Raw genomic sequence first — 19,899 nt, forward strand, 5'->3', positions numbered from 1 at the left:
TAAATTTGTATGATGAACAACAAAAAAGTACTCAATAAATTTTACTACTACCACCACTACTACCACTACTTCAACTATCTCAGCTAAATAAGTATTCATATATATTTGTTTTGAACAGGTCTTTGTGTAATTAAAACTCTATCATGAGTGAACTCATTACAAAGACTATCTGGTCTAACCCTATATTTTGCCTATTTGCTAATAAGCAAGTTGCCAGCGAAAGCTGCCAACAAAATTCACTGATTTCATGAAATCAGGGTGGAACAAAAGATATATAAAATGTGATTAGAGAAAACTTGATCTTTAAACTAATGGTGAGGATAATAGGCATGGTTTCAAGTTTGATTTAATGGAGTCATTTCTGTTTTCTTTATTTTTAATATAAAGCTAACAGAAAAAAATGTTGCAGGTATATGTGTGTGTGTATATATATAATATGCATATACACACAAATACAAATCTATAAATGAATACATATGCATATTTATACCTATAAATGGGGACATATACATATACACACACAAGCACATATACAACAGCAACAGTTTTAATCATCCACTAGAAAATACTTTTCTTAAAATAAAACAAGACAAAATAAATATCTGGCTTCTCTCCATGCTGCCAGTACTCTCGTGACCCAGAGGGCTCGTTCCTAGCGAAATCGGGACTATGCTAGTGCTACTTCTGAATGCGCTTACGTATAGCCATGCTGTATACAGATACATCCACAAGCCAATGAATGGCGTGTTCTCAGGGGTTTCAGGTCTTCTCCTCTTTGCAGACAAGGCCCACTTCGATGACACCCTGTACTCATTCTTTGGGTCTGCAATACAAGATCCATATCTTTATTGGGAACGCAGTTGGTGTCTTTCCTGCTTTGAAACCCCTGGAATCTCTGACCACTCATCTTTCACATCTTTGGTTTCAGTTCTGCCACATTCAGCTCTCATTGGACTGAAATTAATGGACATGAAGACAACTAGGGTAGCAAAGGAGACTCACTGATTACAAGAATGTGATGAGTCAGTAATATTTGAGAAAAAGAAGTCAGGCAGATTTTCTTTTCCTCTTTAAATGTTGTTATCTAAAAACCCAGCAAAAATATTGCAACCAAAAGAGCCCTGGATTACACCTAATGGTGTAATTCTGATTCTGCTATTTCCAGTTTGGATTTGACTTATTCGCTGAGGTCAGTCAGACCATGATGACGGCAAGTAACCAAATGACTCCAGCAGCAGGAACAATAACAAGCCCTGGATTAGGAGTCAAGAGGTTGGGATTCTGCTCTGTGCTTTGCCATCAATTGTCTGTGTGATGTTAGGCACAATCACTTCCCTCTCTGAGCTTCCCTTTTCTTTTCTGTAATAATGAAGAAGGTGAACTTGAAGATGACAGAAATTACTTCTAAATACATTCACTTTTCATATAAATAATTTTATTTTATAGTGAAAAATGGGCAAGAAAGTTCTTTTAAAAATTCATCCAGGGACTTCCCTGGTGGTGCAGTGGTTAAGAATCCACCTGCCAATGCAGGCGACATGGATTTGAGCCCTGGTCCGGGAAGATCCCACATGCTGCAGAGCAACTAAGCCCGTGTGCCACAACTACTAAGCCTGCGCTCTGGAGCCCAGGAGCCACAACTACTGAAGCCTGTGCGCCTAGAGCCCATGCTCCACAACAAGAGAGAAGCCACTGCAATGCTAAGCCCGCCCACCGCAACGAAGAGTAGCCCCCGCTCGCTGGAACTAGAGAAAGCCCCCGCACAGCAACGAAGACTCAACGCAGCCAAAAAAAAAAAAAAAAATTAATTACAGCTCTTTAAGGAGGATGTATGTGTCTCTTCCCACGGAGGTGGAGGTAGATGAAGGTGTTTTTTCCTGTTTAGAAGACTGAGAATCTAGAGCACAGGGTCTCACACACTGGCCAGAAGAACTGATATTCTTAATAAAATCTCTGTTGTTCTACTTGACAAAATGCATTCACTCCATATCTCTATGAAAATGAATTAAACCAATTAGGAAATCCAAGTAAAAAAATTGATATATTAATGTTTAATAGACTACATTTCAGTGTGAGATGGCTACTCAGTTATTCACTTGCCGAATACCCTGTGGTAAAGCTTTAGGAGTAGAGGAAGAAGATACAATTAATAAACCTTGCCTGTCTAAATTCATTACAGGCTAACGTTATCCTTTGCCATTTTCCCAATGACAGAACATACATAGCGGGAGGTGGCTGAATTGCCTTCTGCTTCCTGTTGAATCTTCCTTTAAGAATGTGAACCTTTAATCAGAAGTGACATGTTGCTGACCCAATGTTACATATGGGAGGTGTACAGACATATGAAATCAAGGGCTGCCCCCTCACACCAAAAGACAAACAGCTATTTTTAGACAGGTCAACTACTACCAGAAGAGTAAGAAAGTCACACCTTCCATAAGAACTGTCCTAATAATCAGCATCAGTACATCTCCTGAGCCATTTATTTAGCTAATGACACCACAAGTTACAACAGCACAAATACAAGATTACAAATTGTGTTGCAAAAAGCTTTGCCTGTTTGTCACTAAAATATTAAGTAAATTTGAAATAGTAGTCCTGCATTTTTAGCAATAACTACATATTTCACCTTATGTCAAAGCCAGAAACCATATCCTATATTGGATAAAGGAATATATCCCAAATATGTCTTATAATGGTTAAATAATGATGGTGAGCAGAGTTTTATTGACATGGCAAACATGTTTATGGTGCACTCATGGTTAAAGAAAAAAATAAGATCAGAAAATTCCATGTATAATGTGAATCTGTTTTATGACAAATTACCTATATGCTTTATTACTAGAAAAATATCCAGAAGAGTATAAAGCAAGATGCAGGTGTGATAGGATTAAGGGTAGCTATATTTTCATAACTTAACTGTATTTTCTAAATGTTTAAAAATAATTATGTAACATCTCATAAGAGGAAATGGGTTTTGTTTTCATGTTTTTGTTGAACAATTTAGTAATGTGCTAAAATGCTTATGATATAATGTTAATGACGTAGCATATACAGTCCAATTGGGATTCAGATTCCAAATTTTCATAAAAAATATACATTTTTACATTCACAAAAGGGTGCCATCAGTTGATAATTCAGGTTTTCTTATATACCTGAGTGCACTGATTTTGTTTTTGCCTTCTTAATTAATCAGAAGATTTTTTTCAAGAAGATAACTACAATTGCTAAAGCACTGCAATATCACGTTAAATACTGCTGTATGCATAATGAGGTAGAAGTCCTAGATTAGCAAAATCACAGGTATTGAGATTTTGGGAGTGATAATAAAATTTAGAAATAATTTAAATGAATAATTATAAGAACTACTAAATGTAAGATTAGAATGCAGCTCTCCTAATTCTCTGATCAGTGTAGTTATCACTAGCTTTCTGAAATCTAATAATTATCTCCTACTTTAAGTAAATAACAGTCTAAATTATACCTATGTAACATTCTTTATGATGCCATGTCAACACCAGATTAAACCTGATTTTTATTGGCTAGTGCTTTAGATGAATTCATCGGCAGAAATCCTATACTTTCTATGACATTTTTCCTTGAAGTGTTCTGAAAATAATTTGATTGGGCCAATTTTATTTTGGAATAAAATACAGATAATCTGTTTGGAATATGTGCTTTATAAATTGCTAGGAATTCTTCTGCCTAGTCAATAAGAAGTCTGTTGTCACCACTTCTACAGCTGGGTTCATCCCAAGAAAATATTCTTCCCTACCTCCACTTATATCTCCTAACAGAAATATCTAAATAGTATCATAAAAGAAAGCAAGTATTTTATTTTATGATCATATTGGTATAACTGAGTTATCAACTAGCCAAGAGTGAAGGTAAGAATCTATGTTTAAGGATTTTATTGCTCTTTAGCCACAAACTATAAACTTAGACTTGAAAAACAACATTATTCATCACTTTTCTTAATTATTCCTGCAGATCTTTAAACAAGGTTGAGAAAATAGATGCACGATAAGACGTGATGAGAATAAGAGGAAAGGCCTGGTTTAAGAGAAACTATATAATGCTTGATTAAACGAAAATTACTGAGTGCATGCTACAAATGAGGTACTGGGTTTGGGGCTACAGGGCAGCTTCTAAAGGTTGTCACGGCCACTTGGGTCTCAAGCCAGGCATCTAGTTTCCTTCCTCTTCGTCTCAGCTTGCCAGTGCAATGGCTGGAGATAATTGGCTCCACTGCAGGTTTCAATCCTCTTAGTATTTTGGTAGTCCCCTTTTTCATTTTAGACATGCCTGACCGAGACCTTTCCCATTCTCTTCAACAGACGTGCTCACTCGTGCTCCTCTTGTCCTTTTTGTTCTAGACAAAGGAGTATCTTTACAGAATCATGAAAAGATACCTGGGGTAAAATTCTACAATATAAAATCACTGCCTTGGTATCTAAACATTTCTCTGTTCCAGCCTTCTGTTTATTAATCATGTGTCCCCAGCATCCATCTATTTATCAAATATTAAGTAACACTGCACACTTACTATCTACCAATTACTATGCCACTCGAAATACATAATTTCACTTTCCAGTCTGATGTCAGATTATAAATTTTTTTGCATTCACTGATCTCATTTGATTCAGAAGATGATTGGGTTGTTAAAATGACATGATCTAATTGATCTCCCCCCCTTTTTATATATGAGGAAATTAAAACCTGAAAAAGATGCTTAAGGTTCAACAAGAGGTCAGTGACAAAAGTCCAAACAAAAATACAAGTTCCATTATCATAATACTTTGTTAAGGAAGTTGGTTGCATTGCCCAATTGTGTCCATTCATCTCTTTGCACAGCATTGGAAACTCTATCCTTCTAAAATGATTATCAACCTGAAAAGTAATGGAATAACTGAGAGTAAGCTGCTAATCCGTGTTTTTGGCAATGGAGAAACAAAAATCCAATCAGAATGAAAACTGTTAAAACCTAGCCTATAACAGCAATAACTTAAACATTTCCCATATTTCTAAATCTCAATCTCCATTTTCTGAACTTCCCAAGTTCATTTTCTGAACTACCTTAATGCAAGTCTGTCAATTAGCTGAGTGCTAGCCTTAAAACTCATGCTATCCAAACACACTGTTTCAGCATGAGTCGACTCACAGCTCCTGCTGTACAGTCAAAAGCAATGGGTACATCCTTGCAGGAGGATGATTTCACAAGGAGGTTATCTGAGCTTTAAGGGTAGAGCTATGACCATTCCTCCCTGGGTTATGGCTTACCCTGGTTGTCTGTGGTCATGGATCCCACCCACTAAGTATGCATCCTCTGAGATGAGATGACCTCGTTTTCAGACACAGCTACTAAAAGCACATGTCACATACAGGTAATTCTCTACCTCTAAGAGATCAGAAATACCATTCTTTGGCTTCAGACTTTTAAATCTTGAGTGCTATTTCTTACATAATAGAACCAGAGATTCCTAGGCCATTTTTTCTTTTCCAAATTTTATCATGGAAATTTTCAAACATACAGACAAGTTGAAAGAAGAGCATGACAAACACCTATGTACCCACCATTCAATTCAACAAGCGTTAATATTTTGCATACTACTTTATCTTTAATATGTTTTAATACCTAAAACTTTCACTAAGAAAACTCTACAAAAGAGGCTTACTCAGATTCTCTGAATGACTTCCCCTCCAGCCCCCTCATCCCTGCCAATCTTTGTGCATCTCAACAGAAGAAGCATTTAAGCCCTTAAAGGATTTTACCTTGAACATGCATGACATTCGGCCCAGAGGACTTGTTCTACCTAATTTATTGGTCACTGCCTTATATTTAAAGTCTTCCTTGAACCAGCTTTCTATGTCTAGGTCTTCATGATTGCCTTTCAGTTCTCCTTATTCCGACTGATGAACCTTGCCCGTACCAACTTCTTTGCAATGATCGTGTCTGTGCCCCGGATTCCACACAGCAAAAATCATCCCTTAGTAAACTGGGAATGGTGTGACTCTCAGAACCTAAAGATGCATCTTCCATACATGACTCAGGACTGCTGTTCTCTAGGGCTTTATTCTCTCAATCAAAAACAAAGTCTGGGGCTTCCCTGGTGGCGCAGTGGTTGAGAGTCCGCCTGCCGATGCAGGGGACACGGGTTCGTGCCCCGGTCCGGGAAGATCCCACATGCTGTGGAGCGGCTGGGCCCGTGAGCCATGGCCGCTGAGCCTGCGCGTTCGGAGTCTGTGCTCCGCAACGGGAGAGGCCGCAACAGTGAGAGGCCCACGTACCACAAAAAAAAAAAAAAAAAAGTCTGTATCTACGAATCTAATGCAAGCTGTTTCCATATCACTTTTCTTTACCTTCTTTTTTTTCCCTTGCACGCTCTCAGGTGATTTCTACTATTCTTTATTTCCATTTGCCAGTACGTAAGGAGTAGGACAGAATGATAATGAAGAGCAACATCTTTGTATTCAAACTATTATACTTTCCGGTGCCGTAGCTGTGTAACTTGGTACACAAGTTCCTTAATTTCTTCATGTAAGACAGAAAAACAAACCAACCAACCAATAGCGCCCAGTTTGTAGGAATAAAGTCAATTTTAAATGAGATAATATAAGCAATGCTCTGGCACAGTGACACGTACAGGCTAAGTCCTTTAATGCGTACTAACTACTAATATTAATACTATTACTATTCTAAACGCTGTTTGAATGCAGCCACTATTGAACATAGAAACAAATTTGTTAGCAGACCATCAGTAACAGAGAATGACTGGGGTAGGAGAGTGGGTAAGTAGGAGAAGGAACTAAGTAGATCTGAATCAATCCAGCAGCAGCAATTTTAATTGAATTCCTTTTACTTTTTATTGCAAATGAAACTTCTGCTGTTGAAAAGGAATGTCTGGCTTGCACTAAATTTCAGCTGTGAAATAAACTGTTCTATTTATCAGTAAAAACTGGAATGGGATATTTACAAATTTCCTGAAAAACCTCTTATCAATTTCAAACTCAGGATTAACTACACAACTGAGAGAACAATCACAATCCGTGAGTCTTCTTCTTCCTCCGGGAGTGTTAATTTTATGCATGTCAGATGTGTTCAGGAACCTGCACATTTTGCCATTAGCCCTTATTGGAAGTGGGGCTGAGAGGGTGATAATTTACAGTAATAGTGTCCAGTTGGTCTTAATGACAAGAATGAACAGCCACCACCTTTTTTTGTCTGATTATTGGCTTAATGATTAGAAGCCATATTTATCATCTATATTGGCCCTCTCTTGTCCCTCTCAAAGACTTGATTGTTGATTTTTTCCCACCCATCCAACTTTGCATATGTACATTCAGAATTCATTGACAATCTTTACTGAGTTTATTTACAGTGTAGGTGCTTTGTCAGTGCTAGGTATAACAAAGAGAACACAACTGGTTCTCTGGTCTAAATGTGGGTATCACCAAAAAAAGGAAAACACATTGTAATGTCTACATGATTGCTGTGAAGATTTGATGGGAAAAATGTATCCAGCACTGGGTCTGATGCTTAGCCAAGACTTGCTACTTCCCAGGCCTCTTCCCGCTCACTCCCTGCCAAATGAGTAACTTATTATTTCTGTGCTTCTCTCTGCCTTCTTCAGGATTCTGACTTCTTTCTGTGCTTAACTCTTAAAACATGTGAACTACAACCTCTTTGCATTCCTCCACTGCCCATGTGGTCCCCATCTCATCAAGGTCTTTGTGATACCATATTTTCATTGCAGCCACTATTGAACATATAGACACAAGCAATAAACTGTAGTGGATTCCAAGCAATAAGTTTAGCACAATGTATCTGCTAAGATAATTCTTTCCATAAGTACTTTCAAATTCCACCACATTGGTGGAGTCTTTGCAGACACTGCCAGTCAACTTATTTTATCTTTCCGCTATTTCTCTTTTTCCCTAACGCCTGTATGTGAGCAGTGCCTGTATCCAATTCATCTCTTTACTTCCAATGGCTGACACAGCGTACAAACATGCTCTCTCTTGGCCTCAGTCTCTCCCTCCCTTGACAAACAAATGCCATTTTCTCTACAAACAGGATAAACAAACAAAGAAGCTAGCTTATAAGGATCTAAGACAATGCACCAGTCAGGAACGATGAACACAGCAGATAATGAAAATTAGATATAACAGATAAGAAAAGTGTGGGAGTGAGAGGCAACCTACGGTAATGGTTAGGAGCTCTAGCTCTGAACTTAGAACAGGACTCAGATCCCATCTTCACTGCTTACTTTCTCTGTGATCTTAGACAAGTTACACCAGCCTTCATTTGAAATAAAGATCATAACAGTTTTAACTTATGAGGTTGTTATAAGTTATTGTAACTGTAATAATACATGGAGTGCACTCACTAATGTCTGACCCCTAACAAGTGTTCAATAAATGAATAATATTATTATGAAAAAGTCACCACATGTTCACGTAAAACAGAATATATCAGAGACAACTGAACATTTCAGAATAGAGAGTCTTCCCCAATAATGGAGAGGAATTCTTTACATTGCAATGTTTTCAGAGTAAGACAGATATCTTATTTCTTCATCTTTTTTTCCAGGGAACCATCTAATACAAAATAAACTTTAAAAGAAGACACTGTCATATTTCACAATTCATCCTCCAAAGAGCAGAGCATCACAATTCTTCTCTGATAGAAAGGTACATTTAATAGTGTAAATTCATTATTAATAAACCTGAGATGATGGCTATTTACTTGCAAGTCTGATTGCTCCTTGGAGGTAAGAGGGCAAAAAAAGCCTTCCTGTTCTCAGAGGACCAGACCCAGTTCATAGAGCTCAGGAACAATTTATGAAACAGAATATCTGCCACATTCAAACAAGGATTTGGCACTAATAATTTTTTTCCACTTTAAAGAGACCCTGTGTCTAAGCTATTTTGATATTGTTTATCCCTACTCCTTAAAGAAAGCAGCTTTATGAGCCAAAAAAAATATTGTTTTGCCCTTCAGTATAAACATTTTGCCTCCTTATTTATATTTTTCTTGACATAGCTTATTTCAGGCCTCTATCATACCCTGTTTGAACTATTACAAGAACCTCCAAAGTGGCATAATTTCTAAAATTTCTCTATCAACTGAAGGGAAATGTTAATACAAAATTGACAGAAATTTGTTAATGCATCTAATGTTAACAGACAAGGGATATAACTGTGTTATATATATGTGTGTATATATAAATTTTTCACTTCTTCTGGAAATAAAAAAATCACCACCATTAACAATAAATATTTAAGCAATTAAAAAAAAAAGAAAGCAGCTTTAGGATCAGCAGCTGATATTGGAAGATAATTCAGAAAAACTTAGGCTTAGCTGGGATAAGTCCCTTTGTAAACATGGAACACTGAGCTCTCAGATGTCTATTGACTAGGAGGTTTAACTGCTTATCAGCAGAATTAAAGGAGGACTAAGAAAAACAGCACAATATGCCCCTCCAAAAAAAAAAAAAACCAGTAACTACTGTGTTCAGGAAGAGTTCAATTTTGAAATGGACGCTACAGACCTGAGGCCGTAAAGGACCGTCCCATCTGGATGCAGGCGGATCATGCGGTTCTTGACAGTCACGCCATGCACGAACGACTTCTTATCGTTCAGGAAGTAAGTATCGGGCACCCAGAGCTGGTCTGCCACTCTATTGTCCAGAGTCAAGTTTAAAGGTATTACATTATAGGACAGCCTCTTATCTCTCCAAGCTTGCTGGAAGTACATTGTCAAGGTATAATCCTGTGAAATTGAGAAGATAAAAGAAAAAAAGGGTTATTTTGTACATAAATGGACTTGGGAGACAGGCAAACACTTCAGTATTCACAAGAAAATATACACAACCAAATACCAAAAACATATACTATTCGCATATAGGCAAATATTAATTTACTAAACCCATTCTTACTGAGCCCATACTATGTGTCGGGCACCACAGTATATACAGAAGTGAAGAGAGCATATCCTTGTGAAATTTATCATACATCATTCAGGAAGAAAGATGGTAAGAAATAATTATTTAATAATTAATTTGTCTTAAAGTACGGTACCCAGGATTGTTTTAGGTGGAACATAAATACAATTGTAAAAAGTGGTTAATTTATTACAGTAGTAATTATAAGAGTTTATAATGAGAGTCTCAATCTGTCTGATCAAAGTGAGTTTCCTAGGGGAGGTGACATTTATACTGAGACTAATGTAGCTTCCCACCTATCTAAAAAATATTAGCTCAGTTAGTATTTCACGAGAATTTTTGGGATTCTGGATCATCAGGCTAGGCTCTTTCGTTTTGAGAAACTGTGCGTTATAAAGGGAGCACTGGTCTTGGAGTCCCAGGCTCCAGCATCTTCCAGCTATTTCTAGGAGTAAATTTACATAACTTCTTTTCACTTCAGTTCCTTAACTATAACTGGGCTTTTAATATATCCCTGATCTATCAGAAGATTACTATGACAATTAAATATATAACTCAAATGCAATCTGTAAACTACAAAAAGCTATAAATTATGAACAAACTATTTACATACATATTGTGACATGTTCTCTCCATTAGAGGCCTTACGGGTACAATGTAATTGCTCTTTCACCCTCATTTGAATGACTAAAGGAAGGACCAAATATTCATTTGAAAAGGATAATTACCATTCTATTTTAATATCAGTTCACAATGCCCTACTTGAGGGCTTTAAAAAAAAAACAAAACTAGAATTATGTATTAATCATCTCTGCAACCTGAGAGCCAGCACAGTCCTAGGGCATAAATAATGAATGAATGGATATCCAATATGGTATGCCTATTGGATTTCTGCACAAACTTGCCTACTTTTGTGGATAAAATACACACTTCAATCGCTGTGAAGTCCCTGAGTTTTTCCAACCCTTGCTGAGATTTATACATCTTAATTTGGCTATGCAATTTTAAAATACGATTTGCAAAATATTACCTGCTAAAAACATTAAATAGCTTCATAGGAAAAGTATAATCCTCCGGCAAAAAATTTAAATATTTTCTCTGGTTTCACAAATATACAAATTTTTATCTCATTCAGAAGTCAGTGTAGAGCTGACTTCTGAATGAGAAGCACAGAATCAAACTTCTATTCTAACAGAAGAATATTAATATCCTAGAGGTATATCAAATAATTGTAGGTGAAATTTACTTGAGTGGATTACTTTAGTCAGTGCTCTGGACTGTTCTAGCACACTCTGCTTTAATAAAGAGTTAGTCTGAGGATCTCTAGCATAACATCCTGATTTATAATAAAAGCTAACTTGAAGACTTATGAATTATATAACGAGAGAACAGAAAATGGATCAGATACATTTTTTACATGTCTCTATGTTGCAAACGGCCTAAAAACTTGGCCATAAATAAAATAGGCAATTTATATTGTGCTTGAGAGAACACACTTAGTGATTTCCGATTCTTGGAGATAAAATGGGAAATTCGATTATTATCTCTATTAGAAGATGAAGCTACATCCACTCTCTTAAGAGTTAGGGGAGATAACACAGTTTGGAAGGTGCTGGAGTTTATCAGTCAGCTGAGATGTGTTTGGACACAGGAAATTGTATTTTCTTTTGGGCTAAATAAATGGTAATATTGTGAGATCCAGAGTCATATGCTAACTCCTGTTATTTGTCAGCAAGGCAGTGCCTGCTAAGAAATGCTCCGAGACAGACCCTGGTGATTCTGCTAACTGTCACATCAATTTTCATTTCTTTTATTTTTAAATGACACACCATGACACTGTCAAGAAAGGAAGAGGTTGCTGAATCGAAATAAATGTTACTGGACATAAAAGGAAACAATGGTTCTGTGTTCTACTCTCTCTCCCAGACCCTCATGACCCCAGGATAAATGCTTTGAACTTTTATGTAGAAAACATCTTTTACACCCATCCAACAAGCCTGCCTTCAGGAAGCTGTGTCACTGTTGGTTTGTTCAAACTGAAAAAAAAGCAAGTAAACAACTTCTGGGTGCTTACATGGCATCACCATGTAAGAAGCAGTTAGATAATCAAAACTAAAACCAATTGACTTTCAATGCTGAGCAAGATGGAGTAAGCCTACTACAGGCTCTCCCTCCTGCTAATCACAACTAACCATCCTGGAAAGAATAAAAAAGCCACTATCTCAGGACTGTGAAAAGTGAAAACTAATAGGCAGATTGGCAGAAAATCAAAATGTGAGGAAAACCCATTACAATAGTGAGCTTATTTATTTTTTCTGCCTCTTTTATCTTCTTAAAGTAACACACACTCACACAAACACAGCCAAAAGCAAAAATAAATGGAGAGATACACCAAGTTCCTGGATTTGAAAAGTGAGTATTGTTAAGATGTCAATTCTCAAATTGATCTGCAGATAAAGTTTTAAAATTTAATCCCAATCAATACCCAAGCAGGATTTTTGTAGGTATGAACAAGCTGATCCTCAAGTTTATACGGCAAGCAAAGGAACGAGAATAAACAAAACAATTTAGAAAGGGAAGAACAAAACTGGAGGATTCACACTACCTAATTTCAAGACTCACTCGGAAACTACATTAAGACAATATGATAGTATAGTATTGATAGAAACATAGATCAATAAAATAGTAGAATCTAAAAATAAACCCACACAAATATGCTCAAAGGTTTCTGACAAAGGTAGAAAGGTAGTAGATTTGAGAAAGCATAATATATTCAGCAAATAGTGTGAATCAACTGGAGCGTGCAAATGTAAATAAATAAGCAAACAAGTAAGCAAGATAGATGTCTAAGTTAGTGTGAGATCCACATATTCACTATTGTATATGTGAAAATTGTAAATGTGACGCTCCCACATCCCAAAGGTAGGTGGTCTCCAAACTTTAAAATTGTACACAAGTAAATATGTTGAACAAGGCCCCCAAAATAAAACAAAACAAAAACACAACTGACCATTTCAAGTGCTGATGATGATGCAGAGCAACTAAAACTCTTACACATTGCAGGTGGGAATACAAATAATCAGCCACTTGGAAAACAGCTGGACAATCTCTTACAAAGTTAACATACATTTGACATACAACCTAGCAGTCCCACTCCTGTGTGCAAATGTTCAGAGCAGCTCCTGATACATGCAACATCATCAATGATTTTCAAAGAAAGTTAAGTCGAAGAAGGCAGATTCAAAAGAATACATAGTATATGATTCCATTTACATGAAATTTTGGAAAACGTAAAACTATAGGAACAGATGAGTGCTTCTCTGGTATTTGAGGTGCTGGAGAGGTTGACTACAAAGGGACAGCATGAGGAATGATTTTGGGTAGCAGAACTGCTCTGCATCTAAACTGTAGTGGTGGTTACACAACTCTAGGCATTAGTTAACTCATAGGACTATACACCAAAATGAGTGCATTTTTCTGTACGTAAATTTAAAAAAGAAATTTAAAAACTGCTTAAACAAAATGAACAAACAAACAAAAAAACCCATGATCTCTAAGGTCAGATACCCCCAGGTTCTTACCCCGGTACTTTCATGTCCATCTGTCATAACCTCGGTTGAGGTGAATGAGTCTCTGTTTCCAACTCAAAAGAAGAAACTGAAGCTAATGAACTTAGGAATTGGGGAAAACAAGAGCTGCTTTGACACCTGGAGCGGGGTGGAGTACAGCGATGCTACAAAATAAGTCATCTCCATGCATACCAGGGGCCACATGGCCCCATCAGGATGCACTAATAAGATTACCACTAAATGGTCATAGTTTCACAATTCCCCATGTGTACAATGAGGCAGTTGGACTAGGTAGTTTCCAACTCCACCCCTAGGAATAAAACAATTCCATTCTAAGAAATGCTTTGCCACCCCTGTGTTCAAATGCATCTCGCCATTTCAAAATCTTCTAAACATCTAAAGTACTTTCATAACTGTTTCTTTGTAATTCATTTCCAATACCAAGATTCAAACTCTTCCTGTTACATTGGTTTAGTGTTCTACAAAATATATGGTATGAAATAATTTGTGTATGTGTTTATTATATTTTTTAACTTTATTATTTTGTGAACTTCCTATTCTTGCTCTATGAACACTTTTCTGTTTACCTCCTGTTACTGTATATTTGATAGGTGGATATCAATCTACATAAAACATTTTATTATTTTGCTGTTTCCTTTTAAAGTTATTCTTATAATTAGTTTAACTTTATAGTTTAAAACAAACAAACAAAAAATCAATAGTTCAGAGGGCTTCTGTATACTTTTCACACAGCCTCCTCTAAGATTAACCTTTTGCATAATTATAGAATATCAAACTAGGATATTAACATTAATATAATACTACTTACTAGACTACAGACCTTATTAGAATATCACCTGTTTATTCACTAATGTTCTTTTCCTGTTCCAGGATCCAGTCCAAGATCCCACCATGTATTTAGTTTTTCTGTTCCTTAGCATCCGTCAATCTGTGAGAGTTCCTCAATCTTTCCTTGTCTTTGATGATGTAATGCTTTCGAAGAGTACTGCTCAGTTATCTTGTTGAATGTCTCTCAATGTGAGCCTGTCTGATGTGTTTATGATGAGACTGAGTTTATACAGTTTTGGCCAGAATATCACCAAAGAAAGACTGTATCCATCATATAACGGGTACATGATGTCAATATGTCTTATTACTGGTGAGGATATTAATCTTGAACAGTTGGTTAATGTAGTACCTGCTCCGTTTCTCCACTGTGAAGTTACTATTTTCCCTTGTAATTGATACATATCTTGGGGTACGTACTTTAGAACTATGAGAGCAACAAGGTTATGAGGCTGACTTCTATAATCACTGTGTTTTTGGGTTTTGCATACTTTCCAAATTTCTATTTATCTTCTTTCAACTCAACCTGAATCGACATATTCAGTCAGTTGACAATGCTTAACTATTAATAAGACAAACCAAAAGAAGTAAATACCAACATAAGCCATTTAAGGTGTTTTACCACCAAATAATGGGAAATATCTTCTCGACGCTCATTATCTCCACCTACTCCTTTCACAGATTAGTGGCATCATTCTGGCCACAGCGGGTGCCTGCTTCTAGTATAGACTTTTACTCTGGATGGTGCAGCGTCTTACCCTGCTCTCAAGCCTGCCAGTTGCACTTGGGTGGTGTATATTCCCACCTGGACTTGCTTCAGATTTCCCCTACCTTCATTTATGTCTATGGTTTTCCATATGCTTTTTCTTCTCTGGAGACCATTTCCAAGCTTTCCTTTTTTTTTTCCAATGCATGTTTATGTATATGGGAACAATTATAAATGTAATTATGTCATTTTTCCCTATCTTTGTGTTTTTTTTTCCTATTTCTCTGTTTGGGGAGAAGATGGTGGTGTAGGGGATTAGGTTCACAGGTATTTGGTCTGCCATCTGAGGACATAAAGACGCCTAACAGTTACTTTTTTAATGATCAGGGTTTACGGTTTATTTTCATCACTGATAATGTGTGGGTTGTTTAATTTGCTTTACCTATTGCAACTACATCTTCTAAGCTTTGAAAATTGCTGCTGCTGTCCTAGAATCTTGAGCTTTGGTGATTAATCTTGTTTCGTGGTCTCCCAGGTAACAATTTTCTCTCCAAAATTAGATATGTTCAGGGAAATATCTTCTCTCTCTGCTCAGGATTTATAATTTTGAAAGAAAATAAAACTTTTAGCTTCATCTTATTATCTCTTGCTGAAATAACAACTTCTAATACACTATCATGTGTTACTTTCCTTTAACTTACGCTAGATTGATTCTGAGCTAAGAATCTGAGCTTCTGGCTTTTGTAAGATAAGGCTAATATATTTAAGGAAGTAAAACCTGTGATTATAGGATTATATTATAGAAACTGTGAGTGCAAGTTTAATTTAAACAAAATGAAAGTTTCGTGTGAATAAAACTCCATGATAGGGCTTCCCTGGTGGCGCAGTGGTTGAGGGTCCGCCTGCTGATGCAGGGGACATGGGTTCGTGCCTCGGTCCGGGAAGATCCCACATGCCGCGGAGCGGCTGGGCCCGTGAGCCATGGCCGCTGAGCCTGCACGTCCGGAGCCTGTGCTCCACAACGGCAGTAGGCCACAACAGTGAGAGGCCCGTGTACCGCAAAAAAAACAAAACAAAAAAAAAAAAAACTCCATGATAGTTTGTTCAAATAGCACATTTACAGCTTTTACTATCATTCTTTGCATAGCCTTTTAATTTGGGGCATGTTTAGAAAAGTCTTTCATTATTTTTGTTTGGCTTTTCCACTTTTAAAAAAGGTGACACAAGAGGACTGAATTCCAAAGATTAGGATGCCAAATTATTTCCCTAATTTAAAACTTCTGTTTTTACTCCCTCATGGGAGAAAAGACACTACATCTGATGCAGAAATTATCACCTAAATAAACACCATAGTAAGACAGAATAAGCACATTCATAGTACTTACACAGTAAGCATATTCTCAACATCATAAGCTGTTACCCCCTTGAGAGCAAACACTGTCCCTTATTCCTGTGTATATGACCAATACTGTGCATACTTTCTGGTAAATGGTAACAACTACCATTACCTGTGAAATGGTACAAATTTCCTTGCAAATACTTGGGAGTATGTACAGAGGTCTCTAATCTGTGCATACCCTTTGCTCTGATATTTACATTCCAAAGGATATTTGCAGAAAGTAATTAAGCAGTACATTCTGACAGCTTTATCTCCAAATATTACAACTCTCTTACTTCTGTTTCCAATGCTAATAACCTAGTCTCAGACACCATTACTTGTTAAGTCATTATGATGCCACTGTTACTCAGTGGAGACTGTTACTGTCTCCTTGTTCCTGACCCTTTTCCTCTCACGGTGGTAGGAACGAAAAGCAGATCACACGTCTACCTTGGTTAATTATCACCCAAAGGCTTTTCATTGCATTCAGAGTAAAACACAAACTTAAGACTTTGGCCTTAAAGGTCGTATATGACCTGGATTCTGCACACCTCTCTGATCTTACCTACTACCTCTGCTCTTCCCTCACTAAGACCAGCCACGCTAGCTTGTCTTCTCTTTTACAAACATTACAAGCTTTTTCAGCCTTAACTTTGTCCTAACTAGTGACTAACTGGAAAAACTATGTCTGGAAAAACTATGTCCCCAAGTGTGGCTGGCTCTTTCTTGGGACTCAGAGCTCAACTAAAATGTCAGATCTATTCAGTGGGACCGTCCCTGACCATCCTACTCCGAACCCCATCAGACCTTATCACATCCCCCATTTTTATTATGTTTATAGCATTTATCACTTTTTTCAACTAATTATAAATTGGTTTACTTTTTTATTTTTCATTTCTCTCAACTAGAAGGTAAGTTACATGAAAATATAAAGCTTTCCTAAACTTGTTCATCACTGTAACTCCATTCTTAAAAGAGAGCTTAGCACATAGTAGCAATAAAAATCTATATATTGAAAGATGTGAAAGAATAAATGTAAGACAATGTACATTTATTCCCCTAAAATATGTAGTACTATATTAGCAATAAAATCAAAATTAGTAAAGACCTAAATGTTCATCAGCATGAAACTGAGTAAATAAAACATAGTACTAATATATAGTATAATATATGAAGGAATTAAAATAACATTGTAAAATATTTATTGACATGAATAGGTATTCTCAACATACTATTAATATATTACTATACATTCTTATTTTTAAAGAATACTAAGAAACAATAAGCACAACGTGATTCCATTTCAGAAACATACAGGTATATATTGGAGAAATGTGTCTAATAGCAAATATAATTATTAACAGTGGTATCTCTTTATGGCAAGATAAGTGATTTTTAATTGTTTTTGTTTTGTTCTACATATTTTTGTTTTATAAATATAAATTATTTATGCAACAAAAATTATATAACCAATTCCTTGTTGAATTAAATTATAAAAATAGAACCTAGCATTACAAATATGTCTTCACTCTCTGTGTATTTTAGAGCTCAGCATGAAGAAAAAGGAAATTTACTCATAGTCACAAATAAATGAGAAAACCTAAGCCTTTCAGCTTGTTATTAACAAAGCACACATCCCCTTTGTATTGACCAAAGGATATCGCCTAGAATCACATAAGAAGTAAGAGCTTTAAGGGGCCACCATTCTTTCTTTTGAAAGTTCACATTTAAGCCATCACTGAGAAGTAAAAATCCATCCCTATTTTTCTTTCTAACCACCGAAGATGGAGATCCCAGAATCTTCCTCTGGCACTAACTTCAGTCTTCTTCAATCTGTTAGGAAATTTCACTTTCTTTCTAATGCAAAGCCTTCATATCTGTTTCTTATTTAATACTCAGTGCAGATGAACACACACTCACCTGTTCACTCTAGTTTTAGCTTTAATAGCATCCTCTACACTGCACTGGAAGTTCAAGTCCACAGATTCTTCTACAAAAGGATTCAAGGAGATGCCACTGTTTGTATAGTCCCAGCTCCTTACAAGCCTTTTCCCAGTCTGTTCTAGTCACTTTGTTCTAGTCACTTTGTTCAGTCAGTCTGTTCTAGTCTGTTTCCTTATCCACAGTGAATGAACTGAGATAGAGTGAGGATCCCTGTTTAAGAGTGTCAGGTGTTCTAGGATTCTGTCACTCCATTTAACTTCAACTAATCATCTTCCTGAAACTTTTGCTTGAACTGAATTTTTCTGCATTCCAACAGACAATCTTTTACTTTCCATTCTGCTTATTATTTTTCCCCATGCCCATCCTTTGCTGCTTACCCCAATCATACCCATCCTCTAAGCATTCATGAGGACCTTTACCACTTCTCCCCATCACAGCCCATGTTCATCCTCTGACTCCTTTAATGTGGTGGTCTGTAGCATCCTAAGCATTGTTGAATTGAACTGCTACCTCTTGTAATGTTATTTAGAGGAGACAGAAAATCTCCCAACTAAACTGCACTGTTTTCTCTGAAGTCAGAAACCATGCCGTCATCTCTTTACAAGTGATCCAAGCATCTTGTCTTTAACACAATTGATCCTCCATGAATATTTATTCATGGACACAATAAAGCTTCTTCTCACTTCTTCCCTCTTCCTGCATGGGTTTCAAATTTTGATTCTTTAAACCTCTTTACTAATCACTATTCCTGAATCCCCCCAGAGATTTGTTCTCTCCACCCACTGGCATTTGAGAATGAGTTTTCATTCTATCCTTTTTCCGCATGTTTCAAACACCCTCAGAGCTACTGTTGTTCTTTCAGTTTTTCATAGCTTCTCTAGTTCTACTAGAAAAGTCCCCAGGGCTGGGGATAAGGATTTCTGAAGGACACAATTTATCTGTCCAAAGCAAAAAGAACTCAGAGAGAAGTGTGAATATTCCCACACACACAAAAAAAATCTTTAAAATGTTTTCCGTCTTCCACATCTCAGCCTACAAATTGCTGATCCAATTATAGGTCATGGTAATATTTCCACATTCTCAACCTCATAAACTAGAATGTAATGGAGTAAAACTGAGCTCCCCCTTAATAGAAGCCATCACACCAGATGTTCAGTTGCAATATTTTGGAAGAAGCACATGGTAGCAGCTCTAATTGCTAGAGACACATTTGGGACAGGAGAGCTGCACCAAAGACCACCCATAAGGGGAATCCAAGATCGGAAGTGATTGATTATTTTCTTGTATGTGAAACTACAACACACATAGTCAATGCAATAAGCTTTCCCACTATTTTTGCTTTGCTCATTTTGCATTTTATTACAGATTCACCTTCTCAGTTATAATGGGACTCAATCTAAGGATGGCTAAAAAATCAAGCAAGTGTAACTCATTATATCTGTCTCTTATATTAATACATAATACCCTCATCAGGGGACTCAGTTCACCCTGAGATAATCAACATTAAAAATA

General features: G+C 36.7%; 1 protein-coding gene across 3 annotated transcripts in view; it reads right to left on the minus strand.

Annotated features, from left to right (window-relative positions):
• GABRB2 (gamma-aminobutyric acid type A receptor subunit beta2) overlaps positions 1-19,899 on the minus strand; it is a 283,903-nt gene that overhangs the window by 182,295 nt on the left and 81,709 nt on the right. For all 3 annotated transcript variants that reach the window (XM_024750626.1, XM_024750628.1, XM_024750625.1), the window contains exon 4: positions 9,552-9,772. In XM_024750626.1, the coding sequence (XP_024606394.1) occupies positions 9,552-9,772 (221 nt within the window). The remainder of the gene's footprint in view (positions 1-9,551; positions 9,773-19,899) is intronic.

This window comes from Neophocaena asiaeorientalis, unplaced genomic scaffold (assembly GCF_003031525.2).
Source record: "Neophocaena asiaeorientalis asiaeorientalis breed wild unplaced genomic scaffold, Neophocaena_asiaeorientalis_V1.1 scaffold527, whole genome shotgun sequence".
Taxonomy (NCBI): domain Eukaryota; kingdom Metazoa; phylum Chordata; class Mammalia; order Artiodactyla; family Phocoenidae; genus Neophocaena; species Neophocaena asiaeorientalis.